The sequence below is a fragment of the Herpailurus yagouaroundi genome, unplaced genomic scaffold, assembly GCF_014898765.1.
Source record: "Herpailurus yagouaroundi ecotype Mexico unplaced genomic scaffold, PumYag 142, whole genome shotgun sequence".
Lineage (NCBI taxonomy): Eukaryota > Metazoa > Chordata > Mammalia > Carnivora > Felidae > Herpailurus > Herpailurus yagouaroundi.
The window spans coordinates 41,586,493-41,602,228 of record NW_024412397.1 but is presented as its reverse complement, the minus strand read 5'-3'; the positions used below and the strand labels follow the sequence as shown (position 1 = coordinate 41,602,228).

Below are 15,736 nucleotides of genomic sequence, written 5' to 3'. Positions count from 1 at the left end.
AACAAATTAAGGAAGTGCTCTGGAAACATCCAGATTATTTACTTGGAGTAAGTGGAAAGGAGTAGTTAAGATCTTAACTATTTCCTTAATCAAATAAGCAGTCTCACAATTAACAAAATGTTAGTACAATTCTCTTGGTTTTTTTGTTGTTTTTTGTTTCTGTTTTGTGCAAGTGTGGAGCAATTATTTCAGTCCATCATATTTTATTAAGTGTCTGTGAGAACAGGCTACTGCTGTAGGAGCTATAAAAATGCAGATAGCATTTACATAACTATTTGTACAACTATTCCGTGACACCCTCAGCTTTAAGATGCACATCAATTTTTGTACCTTTTTCTTATAACACAAGAAAAAACATACAAATCACAAGTGTACTGAACTGCTGTATTTTCACAAACCGAACATAGCATAGGATCAGCAACCAGATTAAGAAACAGGACGACCAGCACCCAAAAGCCCTAACATCATCTCCACTGACTCACTTCCCTCTTGCAGCATCAACCTGGATTACTGATACCATTCCTCCCCCATGCCTGACCCTTCCATTTGCCAGAAGGTGTGCCTGACTTACTCCCCCATTCCATTCCAGTCTCTATGAAGATAGAATCTCTTCTGAGAGCCTCCTCACAGTCCTAAGTCACTCTCTACCACCCTGTCCCTGCTTTAATTTTCTTTACAGCTATCACAGCCTATTTTTGTCTCTCGAACAAGTAAGAATCCAAGAGGATAAGAACATACCATAGCATATTGTAGAAGCTCAGGAAATTGAAGGCATGAATGAATCCAAATTTCAGAAATTTTAAGATAAAGAAAATGCAGATCATAGAATTAAGGAAATACCATCATAGTTCTATTTACTGAATGCCTGCTATATGCCAGTCACTGCAATAATCACTCTCATATGTTATATCTTTCAATATGCACTATAACCCTGCAATATGTGCTTTCAGATTCAAGTAACAAAACCCAACTGAAAGTAGATTAAACAAAAATAATGTTTAATATCTCTAAAAAATGGTCCATAGATGGGGTGGTCCCAGTTTTGACCAATTTTTTACCTCAGAGATGTTATGGTTTCAGTTTGGTTTCTCTTGTCATTTTATTAGCTCTCTCCTCGTGGTCACAGATGGCTCTAGCCATTCCAAATGTCGTGTCCTTGCTCAGCAATCTCCAGAAGAAAGTAAAAACAGAGGTTGTGCATATACTTCTCTTCTTATCAAAGAGGAGAGTCATTTCCAGGCTCTCCAGATATATCATTGGCCAAAATTCTCTTCTACATTGTTCTAGGTTGAATGTTTGTGTCCTCCCACCCCACCCCCGATTCCTGTGTAGATGCCCTAACTCCCAAAGTGATAGGATTAGTGCCCTTACAAGAAGAGACAAGAGAGCCCAAGCTCAAGCTCTTCCTCTTCATGTGTGGACATAGCAAGAAGGCTGCTGTCTGCAAGCCAAGAAGGGAGTCCTTATTGGGAACTGACTTCGCCAGTACCTTATCTTGGACTTTCCAGCCTCCATAACTCTCAGAAATAAATTTCTGTTGTTTAAGCCACCCAATCTATAGTGTTGTTATGGCAGCCTGACCTGACTAATACACACATGTACGCATAAACTAGTCACCATCAAAGTGAAGGAGACTATGACGTTTTGGCATATACCAATCATTACTCAGCTCCATCACCTGGGCAGTGTCTACCTGCTACCTGAACAAAATGGGGTTTTGTAAATGCTAAAATGAGAGGAAATGACAATTAGCTATACAATTGAAAATGTCTGCCACAGATGTATTATTAATTCTTATGTTACACATAAGGAAACAAATTAAAGCAATTTATTGAGCAGAATCAGGATTTTAATCTAGGTATGACTGTTTCCTAAGTCATGCACTTTGCACCAGCTGATACTGCTTGTCAAAAATAATTACAACAGAGTCTTTTCTGTAATAACAAAGTTAAGAAGAACTCTGTTTTTATGATTCACCTGAAAAAAGTGGCTGAGGAGACTGGGAACAATTTCATAATGGGTGTACTACATCTCTGTCCACATCTTGGCTTCTTAATACCATTCCCCCCTATTAGAATTCAGGGCTATTTGGAGAAATGGCTCATTATAAAGCTGAAATAGGAGAAATAGAAGATGGCCCTGGAACATCTTGTGATGCTAGATAGTAAGGGAGAGCTCAAAATACAAAAAGGTGGGAACATGTCAAACATAGGAACAGAATCTAACCTGAAAGATCTTCCAGTGCCTAAAGCTGGAACTATTTGATTTGAACCACAAAATTAATAAAATAATATTGGTTTATAACCCACAGAAAATAAATATGCATGAGTCCATACTGATATAAATGATTAAATGGACAAACAAATGAGGGAAGAGGAAATGAAGCTTTCCTGCCAAAGAATTCCATGTAATATGTATACGTGCCTCTCTTATAGGAAGTGAGGCTTAATCTCTCTCCTCCCCCAGTCCCCACCCTAAAAGAGCTAGACTTAGTGACTCAACTTGCAAGGAATAGAGTACAGAAAGGGAAAAGTAGAACTTCACAGTGGAGAAACCTGCAAAGGCTACCTTAGCCAACAACGTCATATGGCTATCCTGTACCCCTGATACAATGTGATGAAAAGGGCACTTCACCACTCCATGGTATTCTTTCCAAAAGCACATCACCCTGGTCTGATCGTGAAATAAATCAACAGATAAAACCAAATTGGAGGACATCTTACAGGATATTTGGCTGGTATTAGAACTGTCAGGATCATAAACAGGGAAAGACTGAAAAACAGTCACAGACCAGAGGAGATATTCCAGTTGTGGTAAGGGATGCTACCTGGATGCTGGAACAGAAAAAGGACATTAAGTCTGGAATTTAGCTAACTCTACATTCTATAAATATACCAATGTCAGTATCTTAATTTTGACAAGTGTACAGTAGCTATTTAAGAAGTCAGTGGGGAAAATGGGTAAGGGAACCCTGCACTATCTTTGCAACATTTATGCAAATCTAAAGTCATTCCTAAATCTCAAAAAAAATCTATTTTTAAAATTTTTTAATGTTTATTTTTGAGAGAGAGAGAGAGACAGCGCGAGCAGGAGAGGGGCAGAGAGAGAGGGAGACACAGAATCCGAAGCAGGCTCCAGGCTCTGAGCTGTCAGCGCAGAACCCGACTCAGGGCTCGAACCCACAAACCCACAAGATCATGACCTGAGCCAAAGTTGGATGCTTAACCCACTAAGCCACCCAGGCACCCCTTAAAAAAATCTACTTTTAAGTGTGTGCTAGCTAATTGAAACTAAGTATTGCTTTGAGTGTTCATTGTACCATTCACTCTACTTTTGCATTATTTTTAATTAAAAACTTAATGTTAAATTCATGAAATAAAAGATTCTCTGCATTCAAGATATTAGCAATCAGGAATGACAAAGTTTCTTGTGTTAACTACTGAGACAGTAGTAAATAAGGCAAACTTCATGTCTTTAATCCTAAATGAACAGCTGCTACTCCTATAACATTCTACGGTTCTTGCTACTCAAGAACTGACAATGTCAGAATCACCTAAGAGTTAGTAGAAATGCAGGGTATAAGATTGAACTGCATACCTGCTGAATTGAAATCTTTATTTTTAACAAGATCCCCGGTGAGCAAAATGCATGTTAAAGTTTAAGAAACACTGTTTATAACCATATGATTGTCTACATTTCTTACAAATAACATCTAAAAACATCTAAAAAGTACATTCCAGGAAAAAAAAAATCAATGAAGAAATACTCTCATAAAGAGTTTGCATTTGAATAGAGAACTATTTTTATTCATGTACTAGTGATATTTAGGATGATAACATTTAATAAAATAACATGTAACTATTATACCTTTTTTGCTAGACCAAATAAGAGTTTAGGGAAGAATAAAAGTGGTAACTTTTTTTACCAATCCCTCAATATGGCCAGTACAAAGTAAAGAAATCAATGGTTAGGCAAAGAATACATTACATTTTAAGAGTGTCTCCTGATGATGTGACACTGAGGAATCTTGGATCTAGTCACTAGTCTTCCCTTTCAAAAATTCCCACCAGAAAAACATGCAGAGAAGTATAATCCATTCAACGTTGCTTTTGCTTGTTTTTCATACCGTGCCACCTTTGAAAATACGTGAACTTGGGGAGCATAACTTTGAGTAGAGATGTCTGTGGCATTCCTAGCCAATAATAGAGAGGATGAGGTGAGGAAGAAATAATATATCTGGCCACAAAATCGAAAATTAGCCGTGGTTGTTTGTCTGCCCCAGAGAAGCTCAGACTAGAGACTGAGCATCCTGGAATTTCTCTTTGCAGGGGTAGAGATAAGAACATGTCGAAGGTAGAGGAAAGAAAGATGAAGGATCCACATGTAGAACAGACCCTGCAAGGAGCCTTCAAAGAGATGTGAATAGGTGAAAGAGACCTAGAAATTTTGAAGAAAGCCTTATTTTCCATGATTTATCACCAAGGCTTTTGTGGACCCATGTGACCTGAGATGTAGATGAGAAAAGGCAAACAAGACCAAGAAAATCCAAATTGAAGGCAGATTATAATGAATTAATGCACAAATGGAAGGTGGGGAAGTGAAGGCAATAAATATAGACAATTTCAGCTTGGAGTCATAGTACAAAAAAGAATATGTAGCAGATTAAATGTTAGCAGAGACAGGGACAGGTAGGGAAGATCTTAATATATTTGGCTAGTCAACGGGAAGGAAATAAACATGTTTGATTAGCCAGTGACGAGTGAAGATAAAAAAATTAGTGGAAGGAGCGAGGTTCTTGAGAAGATAAATGTAGGAGAATAAGTAGAAAAGGTGAAGATAAATCACACAGATGATGTTTGACTTTGGAAGGGCATCAGGACACCTCTGTCTTGGAGAAGGCCGGGAAGGAAAGGAGAATTGAAGATACAATATCAAATGAGAAGTGGGGTGATCTAAGAGTGAATGCGTTCAGAGGGGTGGGTCCGTGTGATTGGGGCAGTCTCCTGAGGTTCAGAATGGTATTATAGAGCTACTATAAGAGAAACAAAGATAAGGCAACTGTAAATTGTATAGTCTAAATGAGCACACCTTTGAGAGTGAATGGGTCATAACAGTTGGGGTGCCAGTACAGCAGGTGTCATCCAGACTCTCCTGGGCAAATGGAAACATATGGGCACCCTAGAAAGGAGCCTCCACCCCTGAGGAGGGAGCAGCTATTGGAGAGTGAATGGATGTGATGGATCCATTCAGCCTCCATGGCCTCGTCTACCCGTTTTGCCAGTACAGGGTCAGAATCAAAGAGAATAATGAGCTTACAGAGTTAGTGAAAAGGTGATGCAGGAATGTTAGAAAGTCAAGAGAATGAGGGGTCGCAGAGTCATTGACAACATCTTTGGAATGGCTGGCAGTAATCTACTAGCATTGCCTAATGTTGGGAACGTTCTCAATCCACTAGCCTCATGTGGATAGTGAGCAAATGAATTATTAATTTCAAATAATTTAAATTTAAGTGTAAATAGCCACGTGTGGCTATCATGTGAGAAAGAACTGATCTAGAGTAAGCCAAGGGATAAATGAAACCAAGAGATTAATAGACTATAAAGAAAGGACAGCAAAAGTCAAAAGGATAGGAGTTTATTGGGCAGATTTTAGAGTAACTGCAACTATATTTACTTCTGTGTGATGATGAAGCCCAAAGTGTGACAGTGCTTGATAAGAACCAAAGAAAAGGGTTGGGGGGACTTAGGTGTGAAGTCCAAACATGGGCAGTCGTGTGGGTGACCCTAGGGATGATGGGAGTTAGCTGGGCCAGGAGTAGAGGGTGCATCTCATACTAAAGGCCTTGAGGAAAGTTATGTGCGTACCTGAGAACACGAGATGAAGAGTTCCTGTTTTTGTTCTTCAGATATTAGTTGTGTTCTGAGTTTCCTGGAGGAGGCAGTGTGGATCAAAAGAATGTAGATTCCTCTCTCTAGCCCTGGTCGTGGCAGGGAGGCAAAGGGGAAAATTAAAATTTGTTTCCTTTTGACAAAGGAGGATAGTAATGGTGGTGGTTAAACCTTTTTTAAATATCTATAATGTGTTAGGTGATAAGTTATTAATTAACAAAGGATTTATACTGAATTGAGTGCTAAATTATATTAAACAACAAATAAATAATTTTATTTTCCAGATCTGCTTTAACTTTGGAAATGGACTCCATTTAGAGGTAAGGAACCAAGGGGATTATTTCTGTCTTTTGGACTCAGAGGCTTAATTTCATGGAAGACAATTTGGCTATGCCGTACCAGATTAAAAATGCACACTCCCTGTGCTCGCTTCGGCAGCACATATATTAAAAATGCACACTCCCTTACACCTAACAATTCCCACTCTATCATGTGCACAGGAACCATATATCCAGGGATGTTCAATGTAGCATTTTTATGACAATCTAAATGTTCGTTAATAGAATGGTAAAACAATTTACGGTGCATGAAGAATCTCCATGATGAGGTACTGAATGAAAAATCAAGGGGCAGAGTAAGATGCAGAGTATAATTCCATTTTTATAGGAAGAAGAGCTTTATACATGTGCAACTGTATGGTCATAAGAAAAAATCATAAAAGATATTCATTAAGCAATGAACAGTAAATACTCTGAAGTATGAGAAAAAATAGAATAAAGTTTTAATAGTTTTACATTATGAACTTTAATGTTAATTTATTGTTTTATTACATAATTTAATTTTTTAAGTTACAGAAAAATTTTTCAACGGCAAAAAAAATCAATGACCTAGTGATAACCAGTGTCTGAAAAAAATACTTGTTATGTAGAGCAACAAAATAAATAAAATGATAAACCTAGTACAATAATCCTATCTGATCTTAATATACTAGGTCAGCTGTGTTGAAATTTTCCTTGGATAAAATATTTGTCTATTAAAGCCCAACTGAAAATATATAGAATAAATCTTTTCTACTTAAGGTTCTGAAAACAAAAGATGGGCAATTTAACTCTTTACTTCATGCTTTAAACAATAAATTCATTAATGACACTTTCACTCTATTTTAGTTAAATTGATACCACAGGTTAGTTACTAAGATTTAGTTTCAAAACTTTTAATAATTCATTTCTAAACTGTAAGCCACCACAGAAAAATTAAACTTCATTTTCAGTAAAAAAAAACCAACCAAAGAATTTTTAACACAGTATATATTATTTTTTAATTTGCCAATGTGTATGGTCACTAACTTAGCCTATTAAAAGAAAAATCCAACAATCACAGATCTTGAAAAGATATGGTTGGCTTTATTCAGTGATTCATGAACAGGGAAGTATCCAGGCTGGAAAATGGAAAGGATCTTCAAGAATTGTGCAAAATGAAAGGGTTTTATATACCAAAGTGAGCAAGGATAGGAAGTTATACTGGGTATTTGCTGATTGGTTACAGCAGTCAGTTTGGAGCTGGGGCAGATAATGTGCTGATCTGGTAGTTATTGATTGCTTGGCCTATGCCTTCCTTTTCTGGGAGAGCCTAGCACAGAAATTTGTTAAGTTCCAATTTGTTGATGTGAGGCTTGGCATAGGTGACTCCATCTTGGACCTTAGTCTGGACACTTTAATGAGACTTTGTGACACTTCACTCTGGGAAATCTTTTCTTACTGATAAAAACAAAACCATACTGTTCTACCAGTCTAGAGCCAATTTCCTGAACGCCTATGGAGTTCACTAGAACTCCATAGTATATATATCATTATTGTGTATATTTCCTCCTTGAAAATCAAACCTGCTAAAAAATATGAAATTTATACCTTAAGATTTGCAGAACTATTTTTAAAGTTTTAATAAATTACAGAATACCTTACCAATGTCTTAGGATACTTAATAATTTTTGACAATATTTTATTGTTGTAGGCCTTAAACACAAGAAATAAAAATAATCTGCTTCCTAAACACACTCACTTAATGCGGCAAAAGCGTGCCTGGATCACTGCCCCTGTGGCTCTTCGAGAGGGAGAGGATCTATCCAAAAGGAATCCAATTGCCAAGGTACCTTCTACAGAGAAATAGGAAATATATGTATATGATTGAAATACAGTGGGAGAAGACTCTCATTTTAAAATTTAAGGAAAATTATATAATGTATTTACTGAGTCTTAAAGACTCAGAATATGAAAATATTCTGAATGTAGTATATAATTTGGGGCTCTGATTCAACTAAGAGTTAGGGATCTGACACTAGATGAACCTTTATTTAACAGAGAGGGCTACAATACTCAAAAGAGGATATTTGGTGTAGGGGAGGAAAGATACTTTTTCCTGCTACCCACCCTCCCAGCACCCTATAAATTGGATGGACAAAAGACAGATTAACAGGAAAACAACAAACAAGTTTATTAATGTATGTATTGCTCCTGTAATACATGGAGGTACTCAGAGATGAAGGACTCAAAAGTTTGGTGAGAATTGGGGCTTACAAAGCATCTTAACAAGGCAATGGTAAACTTTTAGAGAAGTGACAAGACAAAAAGAAAAAGTCCTTGAATCTCTAGGGATGGCAAATTGTGGGAAGGCAAGTATGTGGGAAAACAGTGGTGGAAAAGACTGGTTAATACAGTTTGTTATGTGGGTGCCTGGTGCCATCTTTAAGAGGATAAGGGTCTAAAGTTATCTCTGATGATTCACTTTTGTCCTTCCTGATAGAGAAGGAAGGGAACACACCGTTACAAATTTATGTCCTGCTTTTAGGCACACAGAGGAAACGCAGACCTTTTTTTGAATGTGCTTTTCAGTTGTCATCAGCTCAAGATCATTATCGTACACCAGAATGGAATATTCTGCCACCCTACATATAAAAAGTATATTTTTATATATATTTTCACAATGAAAAGAACGGGTATCTAATAGGGAGGGTGACCGTGCATCCTGCTTGAGACAGTCTCGGTTTATGCCCATTGTCCTGGCCTAATAATTAATAACTCTCCTTTCACTCTCAAGTGTCATGTATTTTTAAGTTTATTTATTTATTTTGAGAGAGAGCCCGCAAGCAGGGGAGGAGCAGAGATGGGGGGAGGGAGAAAGAGAGAGAGAGAATCCTTATGCAGGGCTCCAACTCACGAACCATGAGATCATGACATGATCTGAAATCAAGTCAGTGGCTTAACAGACTGAGCTACCCAAACGCCCCTCAAAGTGTCCTATTTTTTGATAAATTAGATGGTAATCCCGATACTTTTTATCTCGGATTTACACGTGCAAACCTGAGCCCTTGATTTTTCCCCTAAAGCTGTTTGTTCTCCATCCGTTCTATCCATCTCGGTCAATGGCACTATAATTCTATCCAGTTTTCTAAAATGTAGCAGGTACTATCAGTTCTACCCCCAAAATATACTCCAGATCTACTCACTTCTCTGCCTTGCCACCCTCATCATCCGAGTCAGGGTCATCTCTGATTTAGCAAAAGAGCTCCTGACCTTGTCTGCCTACTTCACTCATACCACCCCCGACCCAGCTACAGTCCATTCTCCAGAAAGCAGCCAGAGTGATCTTTTGAAAAGACAAATCAAGCATGCTCACCCCCTTAGTGAAATCCTTTCAGTGGCTTCCTGCTGCAGTGGAAGGAATATTCTTTACTCTGGTCTACAAGAAGTCTTATACAAGACCTCCTCTCTAACCTCAGCTCCTATCACCCCGCGTCTCCCACTCTCCTACATCCCCAAACTGAGAAACTCTTTCCGGCCCCTCACTCTTTGCCCTTGTTGTTCCTTCTGCCTGGAATCCCCTCCCCACAGATAACTGCAGTACTCACAGCATCAAGCCTCTGACCAAATGTCATCTCCTAAAAGAGTTCCCTTCCCTGCCTCACCCTGTCTCTCTCTATCCCTTTACTCCTATTTCAGCCCGGCTGTGGTGCATTCCACTACATGACACGCCATACGTTGCTTGCTTGTTGTCTGGCTCCCTTAGCAGAGTGGAAGCTTCCTGAAGGCAAGGGCTTAGTTCTTAGGCTAATAGCTCATGCCCTGTACCCCAACATCCAGTAGGTGCTCAGGAAACATTTGTGTGAATGAATACATGTTCATATCCTGGTGTTGTCTTTATCTTCCCAATATCGTAAACATTGTGCAGGAAGAGCTCCTTCAAAGAAGAGCGGCTCCAGAAGAGAAGACAAAAATTTCCTCTGTCTAGCAGCATGTTTTCACAAAAGCCTTCGAAAATCCAAAATTTTAGTATGTATACAAGCAGTTAAGTTTTTTTGTTTGGTTTTCTGAGATGTCTGAGTCATTCACACATTCTTTCAATAGGTTTCCCCAAAATGCATTGATTCTTTGGGGTTCAACAGGCATTAGCTGTTCTTACTGTTTTTAATTATGCAAGTTGTTAAGAGTAAAATTTACATAAAAAGCAAAGGGTCTTGTGGAATTTTCCCAACTTTCTACATTCTCTATCTAGAGGTAATAGTGCGAACAGTGTAGCATCTTCCAAATCTTAGGAAATGCATAAATATGTGTATATTTACATACTCTTATGTACACACACATATACAAACAAACCAACAATTATGTTTACACACAGTTTTGTTTTATTTTTAACCTGAGTAGAATGATTAATATATCATTAGTACATAAAGATCTAGAATATTCTTTATAAATACTGTATGTGTGTGTGTATGCATATAATTGGCAAAAAAAAAAGAGAGAAGCACAGAGAAAGAGAAAGACAGAAAGACAGAAGCTCAGTGAAAGGTAATCGTGGTAGTGTCCCAGGTTATCATTCCACTCCAGGAACAGAGCTGGTAGAACTGGAGGTTGGAGTCCCCACCCCCCACCCCCCATCTGCTATTTCCTTGGTTATTCTCAGCAGCAGTTTCCCAGCCCCAGTGCATGTTGGGATATCTATGGCAAAGAAATGTACCTATCCTGAGATTTCAGGACAAAGAAGTGACCAGTGAGGTGAGTGGCAATGGCTTCTATGATGTCTGAAGGAGAAAATTAAGGAACCAATAGGGGCCACAGAGACACATTTACTAGTGAAGAATTATAGACACAAATGAAATTGTTTATAGAAAATGAAGATGACAACCAGGAAAGGCATTAGAAATGGGTTAGATGGATGACTTTCCTGAGGCATTCCAAGCAGGGAAGGGACTTGACTTTTTTTTTTTTTTAAACCTTGAAAACTTTAATCCTTCTATAAAAGGATACATTTTCAGACTTTCCAGATGATTGAATGCATTTAAAGGTGATTTTGACTCTGCAATTTTTACCTCATGTGCTAAATTTAAAATCTGTCCTCCCAAGATATACCCCTAATGATATCTTAATTTCATAACAACCCTAAGGGGTAGACAGTAGTATCTCTCCACTTTACAGACAGGAACACTGAGGTGCAGAGAGATTAAGTAACTCTTAGTGTCATGTAACTGGTAAGTAGCTGAGACAGGATTTGAACCCAGGTTCTCTTACATAAGCACATCTTCTCTTGAGTGCTTGTGCTCCACCGCCCCCCTCCCGGCCTCCTATCAAGATTATGAAAACTTCAGAGGGAAATTTTTCATTCAAAATATGTACATATAAGTTATAGAGAGTTTAACTTGAGGCATTCTTCTGTTATTTTTATGTTAGATACATTCTGATATTGCAGAAGAAAGAGGACTAAAAATCACATACAAATATACCGGAAAAGGGATCACAGAGCCACCTTTTGGTGTGTTTGTCTTTAATAAAGACACTGGAGAATTGAACATTACCAGCATTCTTGATCGAGAAGAAACGCCAAGTTTTCTGGTGAGAGGAACAGCTTTACATTTATTAGTTTGTAGTTTTTCTTTGATAAATAATAGTTATGATTTGTTTTGTTTTTATATTGTGGTAATTTAATTACCTTAGCTTACATTTCATCTCTTCTATTATTTATGTCATGATTTCAGCTCGTTGGTTATGCTTTGGACGAAAAAGGAAACAACCTTGAGAAACCATTAGAACTGCGCATTAAAGTTCTTGATGTCAATGACAACGAACCGGTGTTCACGCAGGACGTCTTTGTTGGGTCTGTTGAAGAGTTGAGTGCAGCAGGTCAGAGTTTGTTATTTTTATGATTGAGTACCCCCAGTCACTTTAACCCCACTGTGTAACTGAACACAAAATCCTGTATCTTAATGGAGGCTAAGTACTACCCACAGGACAGATAGTAATAAACCTGCCGCTCTAGGTTTGGAACTGCTTTTTCTGAGATGAGTTCAAAAGGCTTTACATGATGTCTTTTTTTACCGTCAGAACAGATACAGCAGATCGATGTGACAGGTTAGGTCTCTGTAGCAACTGTTCGGCCTTGTAGCTAGAAAGTGACCATAAACAACATGTAAACAGGTGGGTGTGGCTGTGTTCCCATAAAGTTGTATTTACAGAAACAGGTGGCTGGCAGCTCTGGCCCACCGGCAGTTGTTCACTGACTTTTGACTTATATTATTTCTCAGGTTTATTGACAACATTGTCCAGTGCAGCAGTCTCTGGGAAGACTTGCGGGAGACATTTCTCTTTGATCATAATATAAAGAATAGCTACGTTTCTCCTGAATTGTTTGTATTTTAGTAAGCATGTATTTGTATCTGTTCATTCTTCTTTCTTTGTATTGATTATTAGAGCGATTATAAGCAAATCCGCAGCCTTCCTGTAGCAAGTGTTCAGGACTTCACCCTAAGAATTCTCTGTACTGATGCCAACCTCGCCCTCCTCTTACCTTTCCTATTTCTGTACCCCATCCACACTTATTTTCTCATCCAATTAAATTTTTTGATTTTGGTAAACTGTGATTTTGATAAGCACTTGAAATCCTTTTGGGAACAGGCTGAAGGTATGAAGAAAATAACAACGTACATATGCGTGCTTACAGTTGAGTTTCATCTTAGACACTTTTTTTTCTAATGCCAGATACACTTGTGATGAAAATCAGCGCAACAGATGCAGATGAGCCCAATACCCTGAATTCTAAAATTTCCTATAGAATTGTATCTCAAGAGCCTGCTTATCCTCCGGTGTTCTACCTAAATAAAGATACAGGCGAGATTTTTACGACCAGTTTTACCTTGGACAGAGAGGTAAATTAGTATTTTATGTTGCTCATCTTTTAAATTCTTCTTTATCTTTTCAGGTTTTCCTTTCTCTTTATTTCTCTCCTCTTGTAATTTTCATACTTTCTTGTATTCCCTCATTTATAGAATAACTTCTATAAATACCCTCTTCTAGAAATGTGCAATCCAGTATGGTCGTCATTAGCCATATGTGGCCATTGAGCACTTGAAATGTGATCCATCCAAATTGAGATGTGCTATAAATGTAAAAAAGTCACCAGATTGGGAAGACTTAGCATGGAAAAAAAAATGTAACATACCATCTTGGTAATATTCTGTTGATTGCATGTTGACATGATATTTTAGATACCATGGGTTAAATAAAATTTATTTAAAATTGGTAGTATCACCTTTTTTTTTTTAACTTTTTTAAAACCTGGCTGTTAGAAAATGTAAAACTACATAAGGACAGCATGTTCTAGGACCTCTCCAGTCAGGATTCTGTTTGCTAGAGCGTCCTAAAGCCATGTTCTGTAATTTGTGGTTCTGTAATGAAATTAGCCCTCTGTGCTAATACAGATAGAGAAGGAGGAACAAAGACTGACATTGGAGTCCTAATTAGGATAATGGAAATACTTGTAAATAAATGAATTGTTGTAATTCCCAAATTGGAGGGAAACTTCAGTGGGATTCCTGGACAGGCTGTTCACTTTTTTCTTTCTAACCCAAAGGGAAAATTTTAGATGAAAACAGGAAATAGAAGACTTTTTAAATGTTGTATACATGAAGGTTTTAACAGTGTGCATGAGTAAAATGATGATCCTAAGAACACTGTACTGTCATTAAACATAAATCATTGTCCAAGTGCAGTCATTATGTTTTATATGACTTGGGAAAATGATTTCATTCTGTCCAGAGAGGGAGAAGTTGTGTCCAACATTGCTAACAGGATCTCTGTAAAATTAAATTAAACAATATTATTACTCCTACAATTCTACTCTGTACTTTTTCACATAAAATTAGAATGGAAAAGTATTATTTTTAATTATTCTGATTTTTTAATAAACTGCTATCTGTGAAGGATGCCGAGTTTAGCCAATGGTAATGGCTGTCACTTATGGGGCATTTACCATGTGCCAGGTGCTATCCTAAGCCTTTTACATAGATTAATCCATTTAATCCAACTAAAAACCCTGTGAGGCAGATCCAGCTATTATCCCCATTTTACACAGAAGGAAACCAAGGGTCAAAAGAATTGTGTATGTCCAACACAGCCAGTAAATGACAAAGCCAGAACTGGAATCCAAGCAACTGGCCCTAGAGCCTCAGTCACATAGAACAGTTCTGTGCTGCATAGAACCCCCATGCATTGGCACTGGTTGCCTCCTGCTTTTTCTTAAACTCTAGCTACACCAAATGGAGCCATCATAAGGGGACCGTGTGGCAGATAAGGGCTCACTTCGGAGTAGCATCTGAGACATCGTTCTCTAGGACAGGTTCTCATAACAATCATACCTCTCAGAATGTCTGGACAAAGTCAACCACATTTTGTCCTCCCTGGCCAGGTTTTTTGGGGACTAGGTTTTCCTTGCTTAATTTTTAGCTAAAAACAAAGAAGGAACCAATTCCTATAGTCCCACCATTGCTTCCACATAGAGCAAACTACATTTTGAATGGCACTGTTTTGTGCACTACATTTTGAATGGCACTGTTTAATGTCACCAATGACATATTTAAGAATTTGACTACCAACAACTTCTCTAGACTTTTCCGGCCTTCTAGAAATGCTCTGACAGCAAATACACAGCATCTTCACATAAATACTAGATCATAAAACTTATTTATGAATAAAATATACTGTGGTTCCTCCTCTTGATGATGAAATGAACTAAGACCAGAAAGACAGATTTGGGAGTGATTCATTTTCATCCCAGACGGATATTTTTCATTGCCTTGCAGGAACACAGCAGCTATACTTTGACAGTAGAAGCAAGAGACGGCAATGGACAAATAACAGATAAACCAGTAAAACAAGCTCAAGTTCAGATTCGTATTTTGGATGTCAATGACAATATACCTGTAGTCAAAAATGCAATGGTAACTATTCTTTTTATAGCAAATGTATCTACATACTGATATTTCAGTCCTAACTAAAAATATGTCACTTACATTTGTGCTACATTAAAATAAAATCCCTGTGTTCACGTTTTGCAGAATGAAGAGGTGGAAGTTAAAGAAAATGAAGCCAATGTAGAAGTTACACGCATAAAAGTGTCTGATGCCGATGAAATAGGCTCTGATAATTGGTTAGCAAATTTTACATTCATATCAGGAAATGAAATGGGTTATTTCCACATAGAAACCGATACTCAAACTAATGAAGGAATCGTGACCCTTATTAAGGTAAGTACTTAGTGTTCACAATTGGAATGGGAAAAGTTGATGCAGAGGAAGAAACGATTGTATTTTGAGCCCTGAACATTTAAAAGCGCTTTATGTACTCAACTAACACCACAGTTGTTTGAGATTGGAGACCTCCCTATTTTTCCAAGGTCTGTAATTAGTAATTGGTCACACTGCAGTCCAAATTCAAGTAAGGGGACTCGAATCCTAATCTGACAACATGATACCAGCATCATTATTGCTCAGCACACTTCCCGTCCTGCTTGCAGCCCATGCCTGA

The 15,736-nt window shown here is 37.9% G+C and overlaps 1 protein-coding gene across 1 annotated transcript in view; it reads left to right on the top strand.

Annotated features, from left to right (window-relative positions):
• Positions 1 to 15,736, top strand: part of DSG2 (desmoglein 2) — a 51,028-nt gene that overhangs the window by 15,073 nt on the left and 20,219 nt on the right. The window contains exons 2-8 of the mRNA XM_040479160.1: positions 6,173 to 6,208; positions 7,899 to 8,033; positions 11,609 to 11,770; positions 11,914 to 12,058; positions 12,914 to 13,080; positions 15,013 to 15,150; positions 15,268 to 15,456. Coding sequence (XP_040335094.1) covers positions 6,173 to 6,208; positions 7,899 to 8,033; positions 11,609 to 11,770; positions 11,914 to 12,058; positions 12,914 to 13,080; positions 15,013 to 15,150; positions 15,268 to 15,456 — 972 coding nt within the window. The remainder of the gene's footprint in view (positions 1 to 6,172; positions 6,209 to 7,898; positions 8,034 to 11,608; positions 11,771 to 11,913; positions 12,059 to 12,913; positions 13,081 to 15,012; positions 15,151 to 15,267; positions 15,457 to 15,736) is intronic.